Source organism: Seriola aureovittata, chromosome 16, assembly GCF_021018895.1.
Source record: "Seriola aureovittata isolate HTS-2021-v1 ecotype China chromosome 16, ASM2101889v1, whole genome shotgun sequence".
NCBI lineage: Eukaryota > Metazoa > Chordata > Actinopteri > Carangiformes > Carangidae > Seriola > Seriola aureovittata.
Genome location: NC_079379.1, coordinates 13,662,864 through 13,683,036, shown reverse-complemented (window position 1 = coordinate 13,683,036; position 20,173 = coordinate 13,662,864). Strand labels below are relative to the sequence as shown.

Sequence of the window (20,173 nt, the reverse complement as noted above, 5' to 3'; positions counted from 1 at the left end):
TGTGTGTTTGTGTGTTTGTTGTTGTTTGTGTGTAATCACTAGTGGAGGGTGACAGTGAATAAAGTGGCAGCCTTGTCAGAGTTCCCAGTCTGGCAAGGGTCCCTGTAATGTGCACATATGCAAACACACACCCACGCTAATGAAAATTCACATAGACAAACAGACACAGAGAGACGTAAAGAAAGACATAGAGAAGTGGAGAGAGACAGAGAAGTATGAGCCTGCAGCAACTGTACTTTCCAGTTGAACTATATTTAGCAATGAGATAACACATCACGTTGGACTTATCCCTTTGATCATGATTATGATTATGACTGGGCAATCACGCACACACACACACACACACACACACACACACACACACACACAGACTCAAATGGAACAGACATATGTAGCCTATGCACACAGTTTTTATGTTGCTACAGCACTTATCTAAATGCTTTGCAGACAAAATGATGAAGTGTTGATTAGCTGGTTGGCAAAACAACACAAAGTTGCTATTTTTCTATAATTATCTGGTATGGCGCATTCTGAACGGAAATTCTACATAAGTAAACATAAACAAACAATATGTTACACCAACATACAATAAACGTAAGACGCAAGTAAATACATCCTGTATCCTGCTGCCCCTTGTGGTTTGCACTTTGCAGTGTTTCACCGTGACATGATCAGACTGTGAGCGTAGGATTCAATTGTGGATGCCGCTAAATATTTTGAACCTCTTGACACCTTAAAAAGAAAAAAAGAAAAATTCCAGGGCCCATCCCCAGATCAGGGCCCTCCCAGTACCAACATTGAAATGCAATGTTGAATGAAGGTTCCTGTGTAAGGGGAGTTTAAGTGGATTTTGTTGATGGACCGGACATACCTGCATATAATTATAGATCATGCTGTTGCTGCTAACAACTAAAGGCGAAAGCCACAGAGTTGATAGCATCAACAAACTCTCCAACAGCAAAACTAGAGTTAAAGCTGCATCTATTAAATAGCATATATTTTAGCTTGAATGTGATTCAGTGAGACCAATTGATGTGATATGATAACTCATAATAAACTGTATTGGATCCTCAAGGGCAGATACAATACATTCTTGAAATGTATGTATTATCTAAATGTTACAATAAGCTGCATTGCACACAAACATGACTTTTAACCCCAAAGTATCTTTTAGCCTTTTTTGCATTTGACATCTTGGCTGTTTTGGTGAAGGTTGGGAAGGATATTAGTTGCTACTGTAGAACAATGAAACCCAGTGTTTGTGTCTTTCAGTGTCTATTGTCAGTGTAAACATTTTGTAATTGTTGTGACTGACCATAGTTACAGTAGTGGTGGCTGTACAGACGCAGTGCTGGCGCCATAACCACAAAGCACTCCAGTACTGCTTGAATAAAGATGGATGATTCATAAATTATATATTGAAATCTAAGTTAAATGCATCATTTAGAGAGTGTGGTGTGTGTATTATTCTGACATATAATTCTGAATATGCCATTTTTATAGATAATGAAATATCGGTTAAATATTATAATATTCAGTTTCCCTGCAGGGTTTTAATCACAAACATCAGACGGTATTCATCCATTAATCTCTATGTTTTGGGTTTCTTATGTATACTGTGTGCGGAGTGTGTCAGTGTCTAGGAGAGAGAGGGTGACATATACACACCTCCAGTGTTTTGACCGTAGAAGGACAATAGTATAGTGCATGAATGAACGATTCAGGTTACTGACTCACACACACACACACACACACACACACACACACACACACACACACACAGACACACACACACAGTTAGTTAGAGTTATTTTCACTTGTGTTCCTACACAGGCTTGGGTCATTGTATTTGTGTGTGTGTGTGTGTGTGTGTGTGTGTGCGCGCGCGTTTGTGGGTGTGTGTGTGTGTGAGAGAGCGAGAGAGAAAGAGAGAGACCAAAGCACATGCAGGACAGACGGCTTGGGTTACAGGTCATCTGATATCTACACACACATCCACACACACACACACACACACACACACACACACACAGACGCTGCAAGCTCAGCAAGATTCAGGTGACATAGCGTTTCAGTGAATGTGTGTTTGAGTGTCAGTTTCAGTGAAGCAATACTCTCTCTCTCTCTTTCTTACTGCAATGTAGGTCAATGCATGCATCTCATCCCTCTCATACACCTGTTCTCCCATCTTCCTCGCCCTCCTACCTCTCTTCATCACTCTCAGATCCCTTTGCTGTAGTTTTGCTGCTTTCTGCCTTTTTTTTTTCTTCTTCTTGTCGTTTAAGATAAAGTTTCCCACTGTACACGCTGGAAGCGAGTTTGTTTTTCTTTACTTTCACTCCTTATCTCAACATTTCTTTCTTTTTCTTTGTTTCTTTCTCTCACAAACACAGCAGGAAAAAGCAGAAGAGAAAGGACCAAGTGTGAAAGTTAAGGTTTTTTTCCCCAGGATTAATGTGTGTGAATGTGTCTCACCCCCTGTTCCTGTATAATAGTTAGGTTCCTACATTTCTACGGTGTATAATTTCTGTTTCCTGTATTGTAAAAGACAGCGGTAATGCATAAAGTCAAATCATTTCTCTGGTATCAGTTGCTTAGCAGCTGCAGTGCCATACCACACTTACTGTATTACACACTGAATGTAACAGCAGTACAATATATCCCATTACACAATGCATACAGCATTTCTCCTGCAATTTTCAGAAACTTTTTTTCATGTGCCAGAGTGAAGTGTCAGAAACGAGGTGCCTCGCTCTGAAGATAAAAGCGGTCATAGATGGCAGCATGAACAGATCTGTAGCTGGATGTACAGACTGTCAGTGTTTGATGTGGCAGCTGATATGAAATGGCTCTGATCTGTGAGCTCTGACACATAATATTCCTCTTATCTCTGAGTTTTAATTTGGTGAAGAGCTTGGTGAATACAAACAGAATAGTTTGTCAGTTTTTTTTCTCCCCTCCACTGACTTGATTCTGTACAGTACAGTGAATGAGGTGTAGCATATAGTACAGTAGAGAGAAGTGTAGAAGATTAATGTGATAGGATGCCATGAGAGAAGAAGCCAAGACATTGAGAGATAGAAAATTAGGAACATAAAACCATTAGATGGAAGACTGATAATTGAGAATGGAGTTATGAAGAAGGAGAGGCTGATGCAGGAGAGGAGTCGAGTGGAGGTAGAGTGACGGAGAGGTGGAAAGGAACGAGAAGCAGAGGAGAGTGCTAAAAGCTCACCGATCAAGAGTACCTATCAACACACCTCTGAGTCATGCCTGCTTGATTGAACAGATGGTGTGTTCTTGATAGTGTGTGTGTGTGTATGTGTATGTATGCATGCATGCAGGTGCTCTTGTACCGTATGTGCATGTGTTTACTCCTGCGCCTGTCTCTGTAGTTGTGTTGTAGTAGCACTGCGGCACATCTTAAATCACAGGAATCTGCTTGAGATGCAAGATGCCCTCAACCCACAGAACAGACACACACACACACCCACACACACACACACACACACACACAGTGGGGGCAGTTGTCACTCTGCAGGAATTAGTAAATAAGCCCTAGGAAACCTGGGAGGTGTTGACCCAGTCATTCTGGTTGAAAGATTCAGTCTCATGTGACTTGGCAGCTCCAGAGGTCAGATAGTCAGACTCATCATCAATACAAGAGGCTGCTATTGGGTCTAATGTGAGTAGAGCTAGCAACTGTTGCAGTCTTACATTCAGAGGCGTCACCAGAGCAGCTGCATACGTGTCGGTGACTCGCTTTTATATCATTCTGCTCCGTGTCTTCAGATTCTCAGTGTTTCCAAAATGCACAATAATAAATGCCTAATCTTGAGTAATGGTATCAAGCTAAAGCCTTCCATTGTTATGTCAAGATACTCTGACTCTGACTATACTTTGACGTCGGCTTTTACAGCAACAATGAGCTAACCAACCAAGATTATATTTTATCAGAAGACTGACACTCTTTTCTCAAAGGAGTATCTTGACATCAGCAGTAGTAGATTTTCCAAATATTTCAGTCTATGTTCCTCATGGTATTTGGATGTTAAAAATGGCACTATGTCTGGTACGTGATTGGCAATGTACACAATAGGCTGTATTGTAGGGGGTTGAAGACACGCACAGTGAAAATCAATTATTTGTTAATTCGTCAATACTTTGCATGTGGTTTGGGCAGTTACTTGGGTTATCATTTTATTACTTGACAGTAATGTTTTTGTGAGTGTAAACTCTTACCTTTGCAAACTTTTACATGAGTAAATAAACAAACAAAACTTGTTATTGTGTTTCTGTCTGTGCGTGTCTAGTGCAAGTTTGCAGTAACTTAGTCAACTGCTACTTAGCCCACTTTCAGGAGTATTTAAGTTGGACAAATACATGTGTCTCTGTATGTGCTTTTGTGTAGTGTTGTGCATAGTTGGAGCGTGTGTGTGTGTGTGTGTGTGTGTGTGTGTGTGTGTGTGTGTGTGTGTGTGTGTGTGTGTGTGAGTGAGTGAACTTGTGCTGTGTGTCAGGAAAAGAACATGTGTCAGCATAATTGAGTATGCCCAGGTGTCAGTATTTGAGTAAGCAAGATAGGGGGTGTGTGTGTGTGTGTGTGTGTGGGGGGGGGGGGGGGTGGGGGGGTGGTTGGATGGGTCGGTACATGTGCTTTAAATGCCTTTACATTATTTATGAGATTCACACCAAGCTTTCCATCTTTTGCAGTAGGGGGTCCTCACTAACAGATGGCACACACACATACATGCACACACACGTGGTGAACACATACTTTGTTGAGTACAGCACAGGTCTGTGATTGGAGGTCCGAGTACCGCAGGTGTTGGAAACTTCTTCTTCTGCTCCAGTTGCTGTGATTAGAGGTGTTTTGTTCTGCTTCAATTCTTCTTCTGATCTAAAACGATCTGGAAATATAAGTATAAATAAAGGTAGTAAAAGAAGAAAAGTATTAAATGGAGTTTTATTATCATTTCATTTGATTACCTATGGCTAACTTGTGCTGTTGTAACCAAATTTAATACACACTTTTAACCCCTCTGTGTTGAGCTACCAGTGGACCTCCTTTCTTGTTGCAGGCATCATTATGTAGACTCATGGCCTCCTTTTCATCCTTCAGAACATTCTAGTTCCTTTCAAACACTGTCAGTTCCTAAAGAGTGTTTTTCCCTTCCTGAATTTCTTGTTGCAGAGCGTCCTTGTATTATTCCATAGCCTTGTTTTGGTTGTTTTGGTTTGTTGAGCTCCTGAGGTTGTTGATGCGGGGCATCGTTTTGTTGGCTCATAGCCTGTTTGTTGACCTTCATGACAGTAAATGTATTGCTCAACAGTTTCTCTCCTTAGAGCGTTATCATTGTGCTCCTGAAGCTAGCACACAGTTATCCTTTATGCCTTGTTTGCTAGAACCATGTTTTGTTCTCCATGTCCCGTTGAAATGGCACCTAGTTGCAAAACATGATCTAAAGTAGTTTAAGTTGCTGTATTGTGATCAATAAATGATTATTATAGTAAAAACTTTAGATTTACATTTACACTGAAAATAAAACCCCTTTACAACAGTTAACCAACAATCAGTAACTAATCTATTTTTCACTTTTTGTTTTGCTTCAGGGACAGTTTAAACACAGTTTTGTACTTTCTGTGTCAGTGCACTCAGCTTCTTTCTTTTTCATTGGAAAACAATCAGCTGATGTACTTGCATGTTAGAAGGTAGAAACTTTGAAGACTGGCCTGTCATCATCCTTGCTGTCTGGGTGAAAACACGCAAACAAAAGTATAAATGACCTTAAATTTGTATGTACCTATTCATCTCTTTTGAGTCCTGCACTTTTTCAGTCTGCTTGTCTTTCTCTCCCGCAGGTTTGTGCTGTGCGTGGACGGGCTTGCTTTTGCAGGGAAATGATTCCACATGAAGTGCGGCACACTCGGCCCCCCGTCGTCGCCGGCGGCAGCAGCAGGTGTGATGTCGTGACACTCTCCCCTACCACACTGAGCTCACCTTTCAGACGCTAAAGACCCCTGGACCGAAGAGACCGCCCTACCCCTCCCCTCTAACCACCCCTCCATATCTTCATCTCCATCTTTAATCCTTCCTCACCTGTTCCTTAGGGCCTGGATTTTCTTTGTTATCAAGAAAAGACCTGATAATCAACAGCTTTGGGTGAACTGGCTAGAGAGAAAGCGAGACAAGATTAGGAAGGTTAATTTATAGCTAATTAAAGTGAGACAAAGGACAGAACATCAAACGTGAGGGAAAGAGCAAGGGAAGTGAAGTAGAAAGGCAGAGAGAGAGGGGGAACAAAAAAGAACGGAAAAAGCTAGAGAAGTCCAAAAGTTGAGGAAAGAAAACGCAAGTACGGTTGAGGGACGTGAGGCGAAATCATGAAGTCCAACCAGGAACGCAGTAATGAATGTCTGCCCCCAAAGAAGAGGGAGATCCCCTCAAGCACATTACCATCTGAAAATCGTCCGCATACCATGCCACCTGCCAGCGACAGCCAGCGCACGGAGAACATGGCCTGGCTTGCCAGTGTGGCTGGTGGGAATGAGAGCAGTGTGTGTGGGCACCGTAGCTCCAGTCAGTCTGATGGGCCACAGTATAAATCCCTCTCCTCCACATCAGACTCTTCATCCTCCTCTTCCTCACTGAGGCTAGTCTCACCTCTTCCTACAGTTTATACATCCCCCTTGTCACAATCCACAGTTGGAGGAACTGTCCATTACACCCAACTGCCTCCCAATCTGCAGTTTATAGCCTCTCCCTACACTGCCCCATACACAGGCTACATCTCCCCTCAACTGCTCCCACCTCCTCCTCCACCTCCCCCCCTCTCCTCCTCCTCCTCTTTTGCTGCACAGAGACCCTCTCACACAGAGACAGCCTCTGCTCCTTCGCAGACCTCCAAACATGACCAGCAGCGAGTATCCAGCGGGCGGACCTCCATGCCTCCGCCCCCTACAGACCTCGCCCCTCACCATGTTCAGATGTCAACTTCCCCGCGGACTGTTCAGTCGCCTCATCACCAAGGAGGCATTCACCTTCCTCCCCAGTCACTGCACCCCCACCATACTTTGGGGCATGGGATGTCCCAGGTTGTGGTGCAGTATACTGACGGACACACCAGGAAAGAGGACGGTGGCTCCAGACCCAGAGAGCTCCACAATGGAGAGCTGGAAAGGGGCCGGCGGTTTGGAGCATCCCCTGAATCCAGCCTCTCCAAGTCAGGGAGCAAATCACGGGATGCCACTTCTTCTTTATCCGCCTATGAGGCTCGCCAGCTGGTTCTGCCATCAGACTACTCTACTCATGATCCCTCAGGGCTGAGAACCTCTGTCATGCTAATGCCCAACAGCCACGGGGACCACCAGCTGGCACCACCCAGAGCCAGCCCTGAGAAGCTGACAACCTCTGCCCCCTCACACCTGGAAAAGGGTGGCATCATCCTGGGCAAGCCTGTCAATCGCACACCCTCTTCCTCCAACAACACCTCCTCGTTCACATTTCCATCCCCATTAAGTGTAGACAGTCTGAAAGCTGCTGTCAGCACACTGCCGCCCCAGACAGTTATCCAGACCACCCACAGTGCTACAGAGTCACTGTCAATGGGACTCCCCTCTACAAGTATCTACCCCCAGCCTCCTATCATTGGTTACATCGCAGGGGGCAGTGGAAGCCAGCATACGCCAATCAGCTACCACAACAGCCTACAACAACACTTACTCATTCCAGGCGCCCAACCTGTCATTATCCCTGTCAGTGGAGGTGGAGTCACCGCATTGGAACCTGTGACCTCCCACGTGACATCATCTACCCAAGCCGCACCTTTTCCTACCACACTCCCACACACGTACATTGCTGCCACTGCTCCCAAAGGAGAAACGCTGGAACCCCACAGCGGCTCGTACCACCAGGCCGCTTCAGGTGCAGTGGTCCAAGCCCAGCTTCATCTCCCCATTGTTCCTGCGCCGTCGGGCCTGGTTGCTCCTTCCGCTCCTCCTCCCCCATCCAATACGGCCATGCCTCCCTCACTCCCCCCGTACTTCATCAAGGGCTCCATCATCCAGCTGGCCGACGGGGAGTTGAAACGCGTGGAGGACCTGAAGACGGAGGATTTCATCCAGAGTGCCGAGATCAGCAGCGAGCTGAAGATCGACTCGTCCACGGTGGAGCGCATCGAAGGGAGCCACACCTCACCCAACTTTGCCGTGGTTCAGTTCTCTGTTGGTGAGCACCGTGCACAGGTGAGAAAAAGGAGAAACCTATCTCAAAACCTGTTCTTGACTATGTGCTGACTAGTGCTGGAACATTTAGTTGATTTATAGATTAGGCAATTGAGAAAATCTTAATCGACAACAATATCAATAATCAATTTATCATTTAAAGGTGCAGTTCAACATTTTAAGACATGCGTTCACTTTTATACCAAGTGTTACATGAGAAGACTGTTAACACTCTTGTATCTGTTACATAGGAAGTTGCAGTTAGCAGCCAATTAGCTTAGCTTAGCATAAAGGCTTTCTGGAGTCTCCTGTGGTTGCCTGGCAACCTCATGGCAATGATAAAAACTCCAGGAATTCACTGCTCCTGACCAACAAGTAGCCCCACACATCGGCCTCCCCCGTGAAACCACGACGTGTTGTTTTTACACTATGGCTTTTATACAGATTAAACAAACTGTGCTAATTGGTGTTAATTAGGTAGTATGAATAGCTGCCTCTCGTCTTCACGCTTAGCTAAACTAATTTTAGCTCCTCCTAACTCATCTGTTAAGCCATGTAGTGATGTTTTATGTTTACAATCAGTTTTAAAAACTACAGTTGAATCCAGTGGCTGACTAAAGCCCAGCTGTAGTTCTCCTCTGCAAGTGTTACGGATCTCTAAGAAGGATTTTATAGATTTATTAATATGGAATGACAAGAGTTGAGCTGCTCCCATATTAATGACTGTTATCTTGAATCTCACAGGACTCTGCTTTTCCCTTTGTTATTAAGTTCAATGTAATAGTATGACAGTCATGTAACAAACATGTTCTGATTACAAGCTTTACAGAAGTTCAAAGACTCGTGTTCAAAGAGTTGTGTGTCAGAACCTACACATCAGATTCTCTATCAAGTATTCATTCAGTGGAAATGTGTACGTGACATTTCACTCCTACATAGAATCATTTCCATGTTTGACACATGCCCAGCAATTACATTTCTTTATGCAATTATAGTGTCGCTCAAGTTTCTCCCAGTAAAACCCAGGTTGAGTTTTAAGCCTAACCGTCTAAGAACAGGCACACTTATTTAAAATTAGCCCCAGCTTGTTATTTATTTATTTCCAGATAAAGTTTTGTACTCTGAAAAGTTTGAAAGGTCACATAGACATCTCGCTCTGTAATAACTATGATCTCTCAGCAGTCTCCTAACATCTAATACAATACAATTTACCTCTCTGTTTTCTGTCTCTGGTTTTCTCCAGCTCCTTCAAACACACTGTCTCACTCACACACACACACACACACACACACACACACACACACACACACACACACTCACACACATGCACGCACCCTTCTCGCTGTCTTTGAGGGTGTGCGTTAAAGCCAGTTAATCTATTTCATCTGTCCATGCTGTGACTCGTCCGCCCACACTGCACATCTCTAACCATCTCTCCCGCCCCCCGGCTGCTCTTTGATACTGTACCCCATAAAAGCTGACCATCGTTCAAAGACTTATCCTCCTCTCTTGTACTCCCTCAGTGGCTCTTCTTACTGTTTTTTTTTGTTTTGTTTTGTTTTGTTTTGTTTTGTTTTTTTCTGAAAGGTGGTAGCAGCTTTGAGTCCACACTCAGAAGACTTACTCTGAGAAGTCAAAAATTATATAATACGGGAGGGAAAATATTACCTGACGTTTGCTTTGAGAGAGTGTTTGATGCTTCTCGCACTTATATTGTTCTTGACATTGTTCTCTTTCACACTCACTTCCTCTCTCCTCTTCTTGTTCAACCCACCCTCCCTTTGTAAACTCGCCTTTTCATCTCCATCTCAGTAACTTCCTCCACTCCCACCTTCTCATTCTCTCTACAGTATTTCAGAGCTTCCCTCACTTCATCTTCTTTCTCCTCAGGTTTATTTTCTCTCTCGCTCTGCCCATCATTTCTCAAAGCCTCCTCTGCTTCTATCTGTCATCTCCTCGTTCTGTCATACATATAAATGACAGTGCAGACCTCAGTCATTGCTAAAAGCAGCGACATTCAACGCCTCTGACATTAAATTTGTTGAAAATGTTACACAGGATTCATTTTTGTGTTGATATTGTTCTCTTTGAATATGTTGTCCGTATGGTTACTAAGACAACCAGTTACCAAAAAAACACTGGCTGCTTTGTGCCAACAAAGTCCAGCTGTGACTTTCTGTTGTGTAAAACAATCAGAGTTTGAGATATTACATAATTGTCTTGCTGATTTGAAGAACTGCATGTCCCAAAACTTCTTTCGTTCAGCTAAACTGAAGTCTTGTTTTCAACAAGCAGCCAACTCTCTGTCCTTGTTTGTACAATGACTTGTATCTGTGCCATTTTTTCTTGGACATTATATTATTGTATATTGTATTATGTTATATTGAAATACTAGTCTAGACTTTCACTTGAGAAAACATTTTGAATTAAAGAGATTGAACCTTTCAATAATACTGAGGGAATGATAAATGCTTCCAAACAACCTTGCAGGACTTGTGGGTTTCAGGTCTCAAGGTGGGCACCGCTCCAACGCACTGAATGTTGAAAAAGAAATTAATGATGCTGTGATGTTTTTAACCTTTTTTTCATGAATGCTTCTTCTCAAACAGGGTTGATTAGGATTATGAAACCAGGGTTTTTCATGTATTTGGTGGGTGACAGCACAGTGGCACAGGAGAAATGACAGAGAGATGAGGAAGGTCCCTGATTGGACTCTAATGGTAGTTAAAATGGTCAGGGTCAACATGTCGCCCCACAATCGCTTTAAAGATTTTTTTAATTTTTTTGTACTCCTCAGCTACTGTATTTTTTTTGGACCTTTGATATTCCAGAGCATTTAAAATCTTTGTCAGGGCCGTAGTCACCGTTTCCTTTCTAAAGACTAGTGCTTACTAGGGTTTTAAATCCTTTAAAACTTTTGTAAAGGGGCGTCCTCATGTCCCAGGGATTTTAGGATGCTGGCCATGTGATCGTGATGTCTCCAGCTCCAGTCTGGTCAGGGACCTTTGTTGCATTCCATTCGCTATCTTTCTCTCTTTGTTTCCTGCCAGCTCTGTACTGTCTGCTGTGTTATAAAGGCATAAATGTCCTGAAAACACATTGAAAATCTTCAAATGTACTCCAGCAGTTTAGTACTGCACTTTCATAAAATACAGTTAAAAAAAAAAAAAATATATATATATATAGGTCAAGCTCCAAAAACAGTGAATCCTACATTACCCATACTGCAACTTCTTTCATTAGACCTTCCCTGCCTTGTAAACATGCCCATCTTTCAAACTCCTGCTAACATCAAGGTTATTTTTTCAGATGAAATTATACAAGTAGTACTGATGATGAGTACTATGAAAGATTAACCGGTCTTAATGTGTAAAATTGGTGGAGTGCCGCTTTAATGTAAACCACAGACTGACATCATAAGCTTACATACAAGATTTTGTATTCCAGAGTCATTGTATTGACATCCTTCCTCCCTTCCCTTCCCTCTCCCCCTCGCCCTCAGGTGAGTGTGGAGGTCTTGGTGGAGTATCCCTTCTTCGTCTTTGGCCAAGGCTGGTCTTCATGCTGCCCGGACCGGACCACCCAGCTTCTGGAGCTGCCTTGCACCAAGCTTTCTGTGGGCGATGTATGTATTTCACTCACCCTAAAGAACCTGAGGAATGGATCTCTGAAGAAGACTCAGCCTCTGGAGCTGGCCACCCCTGCCTCTGTCCCAGCCTCCAGCCACGGGCACCTCAAACCCCCAAGACCTGTCTCAGACGCTCCCCAAGGCTGCAGTGGAGGGGGCTCCAGGCACAGCGAGCGGGAAAATGGCATCAGCCAGCGAGGCAGTGGTGGAAGCGGGAATGGGAGTGGAGGGGGAAACAATGTGGAAAATGGGGATCTTATGTTTGGGGACAGAGGGTCACTTTCTAAAGGTCAGGTTGCCAGCGGCGCAGAAGCTGGCTCCAGTAAGCCATCAGGCGGTAGGAAGCGCAGGTGGTCTGCCCCTGAAGGTCGCAAAGTAGAAAAATCAGAGGAGGAGCCACCTTTGACCCTGCCCAAACCTTCCTTCATCCCTCATGAGGTGAAAGTCAGCATCGAGGGAAGGTCGAATATTGGCAAGTGAAGGCAGGACTGTTAATAACCCTTGGGATTTGGAAAAAAAAAAACATAAAAAGGATTCTACAAAGAAAAAAAAACATGAATGCCCACATTAATGTTTCATTTGTCTTGGTTTTAAAGTTTTGTTTTCTGTTTTTATTTTTCTATCTTGAATACTGTACTGTAGAGGTAAATTTACCCTACATGGTATCACCTTACATTAAGTCCATGTAGTTTATAACACATTTTTATAGGTGGATATTTGATATCACACAAGCAATCGGTGCCGTTTTGGTGGTTTTCATGAGATGAGTTATGGTGAGGGATTTGTGAAGTGTGCTAAATGTTTATCGGTGGCTGTGTGGCACACCGGAGCAACGCCTGATGACTCTGCTTGGCTGGCTGCACTTTACACATTATGTAAATTTCAAATTGAATTAGTGCACGGTTAACTTCTTGACGGTGATTTCACTCTCTGTGCACTGCTAGTGAGGCTGCCTGGATGGAAACTCTTTCCCACCACCCCTTGCCACACCAGTGGTTTTACACTGAGCCACAGGAGTAATAAAATGTCAGCTGATCCTGAGCATGAAGGATTTGTGGATAAATCATTCACTTTTTCATATGCTAAATCAGACTGGGAGCTGGGAAAATGCCATTCTCCGTGTCTTTAGCGTTAAATGTGTCATGTGTTTACTCACAGTGTCATCAGGGTGCGTCAGACCTGATCTGTGATGTCATCAAGTAGTGCCAGTGTGCCACACAACAGAGAGGGAACAACACTTACTCTGTTCAGTTTGATGACAGTGGAGTCTTTACTTTCATCTTTAGCATTATTCTTTTAACTTTTTTTTTTCTTAAACCCCTCGTCTTCTATCTGCAGTTATTTGTTTTCAATGATTGTCAAAAACCTTAATCAGGGGTCATTTAGTCCTAGACTGAACCTAGGTGGGTCAATGTTAATGTATAAATGTGAGATACCCTAACCTAATACATAAATACAAGTGCAAACACACTGGGTTGGCGAACTTCACTTTTGAGAAAATGTTAAGAGGATGACTGCATACAGTCCTCGTTGTTTTTTTGATGAATTACTTTATATTTTTTTATCCAGAAAGGCTGTGTGAGAGGAACCGAAAGAATCTGCATGTCAGTTCTGAGAGGGTCAGGATGTTTCAAAGCACTTAACACACCTGTCACACTCACCATACAGCCGACAATTTTTTTTTGTTGTCTCTTTATTTACGCAGTACTGTATGTTTTTTTTTTTTTATTATTATTAAGACAAGGGTAGAAAGTAGCAACAGCACTTTGGAAAGGTGAAACTTTTGGAAGAGTGACGGGGTCGTTTGGTAACGTGGGAGCGGAAGTGCCATGGGATCACAAAGAAAGGGATGAATGTGACAGGTATTGGAGGAAATTCCAGTTAGTAGATGGTTAGAGAAAAAAAAAATGTTTATGGTAACAAAAGGAATTGGAAATATGATGGTTTTCAGCATGTGCGCTTCTACAGCCAGCTAGCCACACAGAAGTTAGGGAAAAGTATTTGAATGTGTTTTGAAAGTTTAGGATCTGGCATAAGAAGTAACAAGGAAATATCCCACTGATGTTCTGTACTAGACTGAGAGCAACGATTAGAAGCTTGCGCCAGAATTTTTGAAGGGTGTCATATATTTGTAATGTATGTGTGTATGCTAGAGTGTGCATGATGCTGGTCTGTGTCTGTCCATACACACACGCATGCTTACACAAACACAAAACAGTACAGACCATCCCTAAAATGACTCAATGACCTATAATATGTACTGTATTTGCTGGTAAGCGTTTAGATGAATGCAGATGCTTTTTGGTGCATATTGTCCCTACTGCAAAGACACTAGTGGACTGACATTGGATTAATGCACACTGCTAACAGTGCATATGTACAGAAAAGTGCTCTGTGGTGTGTTTGTGTATGTGTGTGGGTTTGTGTATGAGTATATGTATACTGTGTATAGGAAAAGGATATAGTCATTTGATATATAGACAATGCTAAATGTCCAGTGTTTCTACTTGGAGTCTTTTACTTAAGAGAATCTTGCAATTTGCACATCAGGAGGAGGGAGTTTGGTGGAGACATGATTTTTTGACGGCCCTGTCCTGAAAGGAGCCCTAGACCATGTAACACACTGGAGGAGACCAGGGTTTTTTTTGTTCCTCAAAAGGCACTTATCACATATTAGAGGAAAAAAGTTTCTGCATCAATGCAGTCAAGGTCAAATTACATTTGAGTTTCTACAAACGCGAGCATAGCTGTAAACCAGAATTGTAACATGTGCCTGCCTACTGAATTTGTTTAAAGATGAACCATTTGTAGTGTGTCTCAAGGAGACTCTCTCCCTGCTGTTGAAACCGAGGTGTCCAGGGTGTAGGGACTAGGGTTCAGTTTTGAACTCGGCCTGTGCTTTCAGCCAGCTGAAACCCTATTTTGCTAAGATGTAGCAGTTACCTCAACAGATGTGCTTGCTGGGTTGACCCAACATCCGGAGCTCTCTCTTGTCCAACTGAACAATATTGTAGGCTCTGTCTTACTTATTAAAACCCAAGTCCTGCTCTTTGTCTGAGTTTGATTTGTGAAGTGTAATGTGAATTGTTTTATATTTGAATTCAAACGAAACAAAATGAGATTGGCAGTTTTTAAATGTATTGGTGACGGTAGGGTGCCATGTAACATGTAAATGTTTCTCTCATGCTGCATGTAACAGTACACTATGATCGCACACTGCAGTTAGATCAGCATGTATGGGTTGCTATCGCTACAGTGTTGTGAAGGGTGTGGAGAAGTGGTGACTTCCTGCAGGCATATCTGTTGAGTTTTCTACTCAGCCTCTGTATTTGGGTGTTGTCACATGGCAGCAAAGTGGATCGTGTTTTCATCCCATTGAAAATATAGAGCAGTAAGTTCTAACTGTGTGGGGCAGCACTGTTTCAGGTGGTGGGAGTTTACCAGGGTGATGGCAGGATGGATGTGTGCTCAGATGGATGAGAAGTGGATCGGTAGGTGGCTGAATAAATGGGCAGATGGATGGTGATGGTGAGTGAATGAGTAGACCCCATGTGAGATTTGAAAATGCTTTATTTTTTTATAATAAAACAGGGTTTCTCAGATCAACATCACCACAGTAGTGCATTTTCATTTCTTCCTTTTCCTATTGAAACATCATTATTAGTAAAAAATAGAAGTATGTGTGTGTGTGTGTGTGTGTGTGTGTGTGTGTGTGTGTGTTTTGCATTCTGTATGTGTGTGTGTTTTGTAAATGTAAGTACTTGTCCTTTTTTTTTTTTTTTTTTTCTTGTCCAGCCCCCGTCCCAACAAATGAAAAAAGCAAAGTCACAACAACATCTAAACAAATCTGTCAGCCACTCAAACCATCAAAACTTTTACTGTCAGTCAGGTAAAACAAACAAAAAAAAATACTAAGAAAAAAAAAAGACATATTGAGCCAAAGCCAAGTGATGCTATCGTTGCTTTGGTTACTTAAGAAAGCAATAGTATGACAATATTCAGGCACTCTCCTCACACACACACAAACACACATACACACACACACACACACACACACACACACACACACACACACACACACACACACGTAATTCCACTCAAATTCTCTGCAATAAACAATAATAATCCTCTAGCATTACAACCAAAAACTCCTGCTTTCTGCCCATAGTGAAAACACAATTTTGTCATATAAAGGAAAATTTTTTTAGAAGCAAATAAACCTGTTAGTTTCAGCTAACTGTATTTCCCTTAATCATAAAGTTAAGTTCTTTAGAAATTGCAGTTTGCAACAGCAGTTGCTAGTTTTCAGGGAAGTGTCTCATATATGCAGTAACTGATCACAACCCCCAGAACCTCCTCTGTCCCAACCGGTCGGAGTCAGAAACTCTGTAACCAGCAGACATCTTGACTCGGCCCAGGCCTGCCTTGTTGCCATGACTCCCGTAGTGACCTCGCTAACTTTGTTTCAGGTACCCAGTCATAGCCAGCCAGCCTCACAAGCACCTCCTCCTGAGGCGAAGCAATCGATTAACCCTCAACAACCGTTAGCTACCTTTCAGTGTGGCCTGGCCTGGATACAGCAGGGCTGGCCGGGACTGTCTGTTCCCCTCATAACATCATCTTTTGATATTCGGTCTCCTTTTCGCTACTAGCTTATACAGGTCGTCGTGTTTATAGTAGTTAAGTGGAAATGCATGCTTAATAATAGACGTTGAAACAAAGCAATCTGACATGTAAACACGTTCTGAATGCAGGAGAGGGAACGGCACCTCACAGCAACAACCTTTGAGGGTTTGGTGTAGTTTTAATTTTGTTAAGATGACCCCAAGTTCAACTTTTTGTCCCCCCCCCCGAAATGTACCACAATGTGCAATACTTAGATTTTGTCCCCACCCCCCCTTTGCTGTGCCAAGTGTATGTAGCATAGTCTCCAGTGTCTCATCCTTGTTAAAGGCTTGTGTATTTTACTGTCTGCTGATGTGTGTGTCACATCTGTTAAAACAAGTCAGGATGTTTGTGAACAGAAACAAAACCAATGGAGAGTTTGTCTGTACCTCTCTTTCCCTTCTGTCGTTGCGGCCTTCCTAAATTTGAGTGTGTGTGAGACTGTGACATGTCTCTTTTGTATGTGTGTGTGTGTGTGTGTGTGTGTGTGTGTGTGTGTGTGTGTGTGTGTGTGTGTGTGTGTGTGTGTGTCTGCACCATGTGTCATGTGTGTAGTATGTGTGCTTATGTACACCAGGTGTTCAAGTGTGTATGAGTGTGTTAGGGTTTGAGTGTATGTGTGTATGTGTGTAATGGAGTGTTTTCTCCTCTAATTGTCTGTGAGATCATAAACCCTGACCCTCGACGGTTCACGGTGAGACCCACAGAAAAAAGAAACCTCATTGCTAGTGGGGACCACTTTTTGTAAAAAAAAAAAAAAAAAAAAAAGAAAAAAAAAAAAAACTACCAACCAACAGAGATGCACATGTAAGTAGATGTAAAAGACTTGATAATGTTTCAGCACTTTCTAATCCTAGGATGGGCTTGGTCTAACCCCTCTGTCTCAGACCGATACCTTCCCTAGGGGTAACATTCATTCAAAACAGACAGAGAGAATGAGAGTGAAAAAAAAAAGTGGGTGAATAAGGATGAAAACAGAGAGATGGCTCAGTTTAAGTTTTTGCACATCACCTTGCCGTAACCTTGTGTTTATCTGTCTGTGCTCCATCTCGCTTGGCGCCCGGCGCGTTCTTGGGTCCAACGGGCCGAGGTGTTAGGTGATTCCTTGGTTCTTTTCTACTAGGAAAACCTTTTCTCATGGAATGCATCCCTTCTTTTGTTGTGTCGGGTTTGTTTGGAGTCTTTTCCACACTTACACCGACCAGGCTGTGCTGTTAATTAGGTTTTGTTTTGTTCACATTTTTCAGTTCTAATTTGGCAGATATGTTTGTCAGGAACTTGGCACAGCTTGGTTTGGTTGCGGTGTGAAAACGGTGCTAACAAACCTTTGCTTTTTTTTTTTTTTTTTTTTGCATTTTCCTTGGTGCAGGAGCTTTTTCTGTTTTTGGTCTCCTTGTAGCACTCAATATAATGTCAGGGGACTTAAAACTATGTAGAGAATGTGTCATTGTTGAGTTTTTATGACAAGTTTCCTCACTGGAGGAACACTGCTAATGTCTTTTTCTTTTTTTTTTAATTGGCTTCTTGCACAACTTGACAAATAAAATGAATGTTGGTGTGTGAGCTTTGACTTTTCGATCAGAAAAAAAGGCATGTGTGCTCTTTGTTTCTTGATGTTTGTACTTTCATTTTGCAAAAAGGATGTGTTTTTGGCACTTTGTTGTGTTTTAAAAGTGAACAGAATTCGATCAGGATTCCTTTTTTTTTTTCATTCTTTTTTTTTTTTTCTTTTTTGTATGATGTCTCGTCAATGTCCATAGCGCTGGATAACCAACTCAGGCAGAAAGAAAAAAAAAAAAAAAAAAAAAAACTTGTAAAGGCCCACTTAACAGTTTAGTTTCACCCCAATCAATTTACATAGTGGGCTGTTTGATATGGGTTATAAGATATGTAAATTTATTACATATAATTTGATATGATTAACTAATGTCATTATTGACAATTAACTATGAATTATTATTATTATGATATTATGTGTATTATGCTGGAGATGGCTTGGATTTCTCTTCAGTGTACTGAACGTCTTTAGTCTGCCTCTCTGTGCAAGGCAACAAACACTTCAGCAGGGAACAGGCTGTACGCTTCGTGACCTCTGACCCTGCCCACTGCCAAGGAGGGGGTGGAGCTTATCTGTCAGCTGTGGCTCAGTTGATTCCTCCCCCTGTTTTGAACATTCAGCCCTGAGGCTAGCAATCAGGCTGTCTCGATGTTTCTCTGCTAACCCGTAATACCAAGTACCGAACTGAAACTTACTGGCCGATGGGATGGTGGCAGAGAACTGGACATCAGCACAGACCTGCATGGACAGTCTGGCCTGCGGTGAGCTGCAGCAGTTCCCAGCCAACTTGTTTGTACTATATTGTACTCACCAAGTCCCTGTGTCTCACCACCCCTTTCCTCTATAGCAACGGAGAAACCCTGTTGGTGTATGTATTTGACAACTGTACAAATGCACCTCTTTGAAAAAGAAAATGAAACCTTGACATATCTGGAATAAATGGGCAACTGTGTCTTTCTTTGAATACCAACACAGACAAACACACCCGACATTCCCTTTCACAGCACCACATTTAGATATGGTTACAACCCTGTCTCACCTCTCATTAAGGATATCCTCCATTTGCTTAGCTGAGTGCAATAGCCCCCTCTAGTGTATCACAGGCTGCATGACACACTGCCACTCTACTCTCGACTTTGAGGGCAACAATGGCTGAAAAAGCTCATATTTCATGGAAATTCTGTGTTGCTCTCACATATGCAATTACGTATTCACAATTTCGTGGTGACAAAATAAATCTCCTGGCCTGGTTGAGGATATATTGGTCACTTGAGTGCAAGAAAACGGCACATCTGTGTTTTATACTTCTGAAAAGCTCCAAGAAAACCAGTCATTTTCCACTCCAGTAATGAAATCATAGAGATATGGATTTGAAATCAGATTTTTAAGGCTGATGTTGTAGCCGTAGGCAGAATGTAATTTGAAAATGATCCCAGCGGATATGTAAACACCAGTCTGTATATACCAGCAGGAATAATTCAGATTGGTTTGTGTTTTGAGCATTTCTAATTGTTTGCCCTGCAGAGAGATTGTAGTCCAGAGAGAAGAGACACACTGATCATCTGCTGATTTTTTTGGTTTTATTACCTCCATTTTCTGTCTTTGTTGCAATAACAATGAAAGTGTGTTGTATAAAGTCCGGTTTGTATTTCGCGGATGGAGTTTTCGTTTTATGGTGTTCAGTTGTGTCGTTGCTTTACATGACCTTTCCCTGAAGTTGCTTACTTAGAGTAGAGGGTAAGTAGAGAGAACCCCTCTGAGGTTGAGGGCACACATCTTGAGTCGTCCTTGATTTTAAATGTCAGGTGCAGTGGAATCAATGAAGGAGACTCAGATGTGGCTGTTTTACACACACACACACACACACACACACACACACACACACACACACACACACACACACACACACACACACAGAGCAGAGTAAGCCATTTGGAATACATAGATCTTGTCTTCTTCATGTTCACCTGGCTCAGTGGAACTGTCCAAACAAACCTAAAACACACATCGTGAAAAGTAAGATACGCTATTAAGCTGTATGTTGTTATGATATATGATTTGCACACTATGGAGAGGCTTCACAGAATGATCAACACCAG

General features: G+C 42.5%; 1 protein-coding gene across 2 annotated transcripts in view; it reads left to right on the top strand.

The window, feature by feature from the left end:
- Window positions 1–19,026, top strand: part of atxn1a (ataxin 1a) — a 90,826-nt gene extending 71,800 nt beyond the window's left edge. For both annotated transcript variants that reach the window (XM_056399570.1, XM_056399572.1), the window contains 2 exons: window positions 5,863–8,244; window positions 11,726–19,026. In XM_056399570.1, the coding sequence (XP_056255545.1) occupies window positions 6,385–8,244; window positions 11,726–12,331 (2,466 nt within the window). In that variant the 5' untranslated portion in view covers window positions 5,863–6,384 and the 3' untranslated portion in view covers window positions 12,332–19,026. The remainder of the gene's footprint in view (window positions 1–5,862; window positions 8,245–11,725) is intronic.
- Window positions 19,027–20,173: the final 1,147 nt, after the last annotated feature.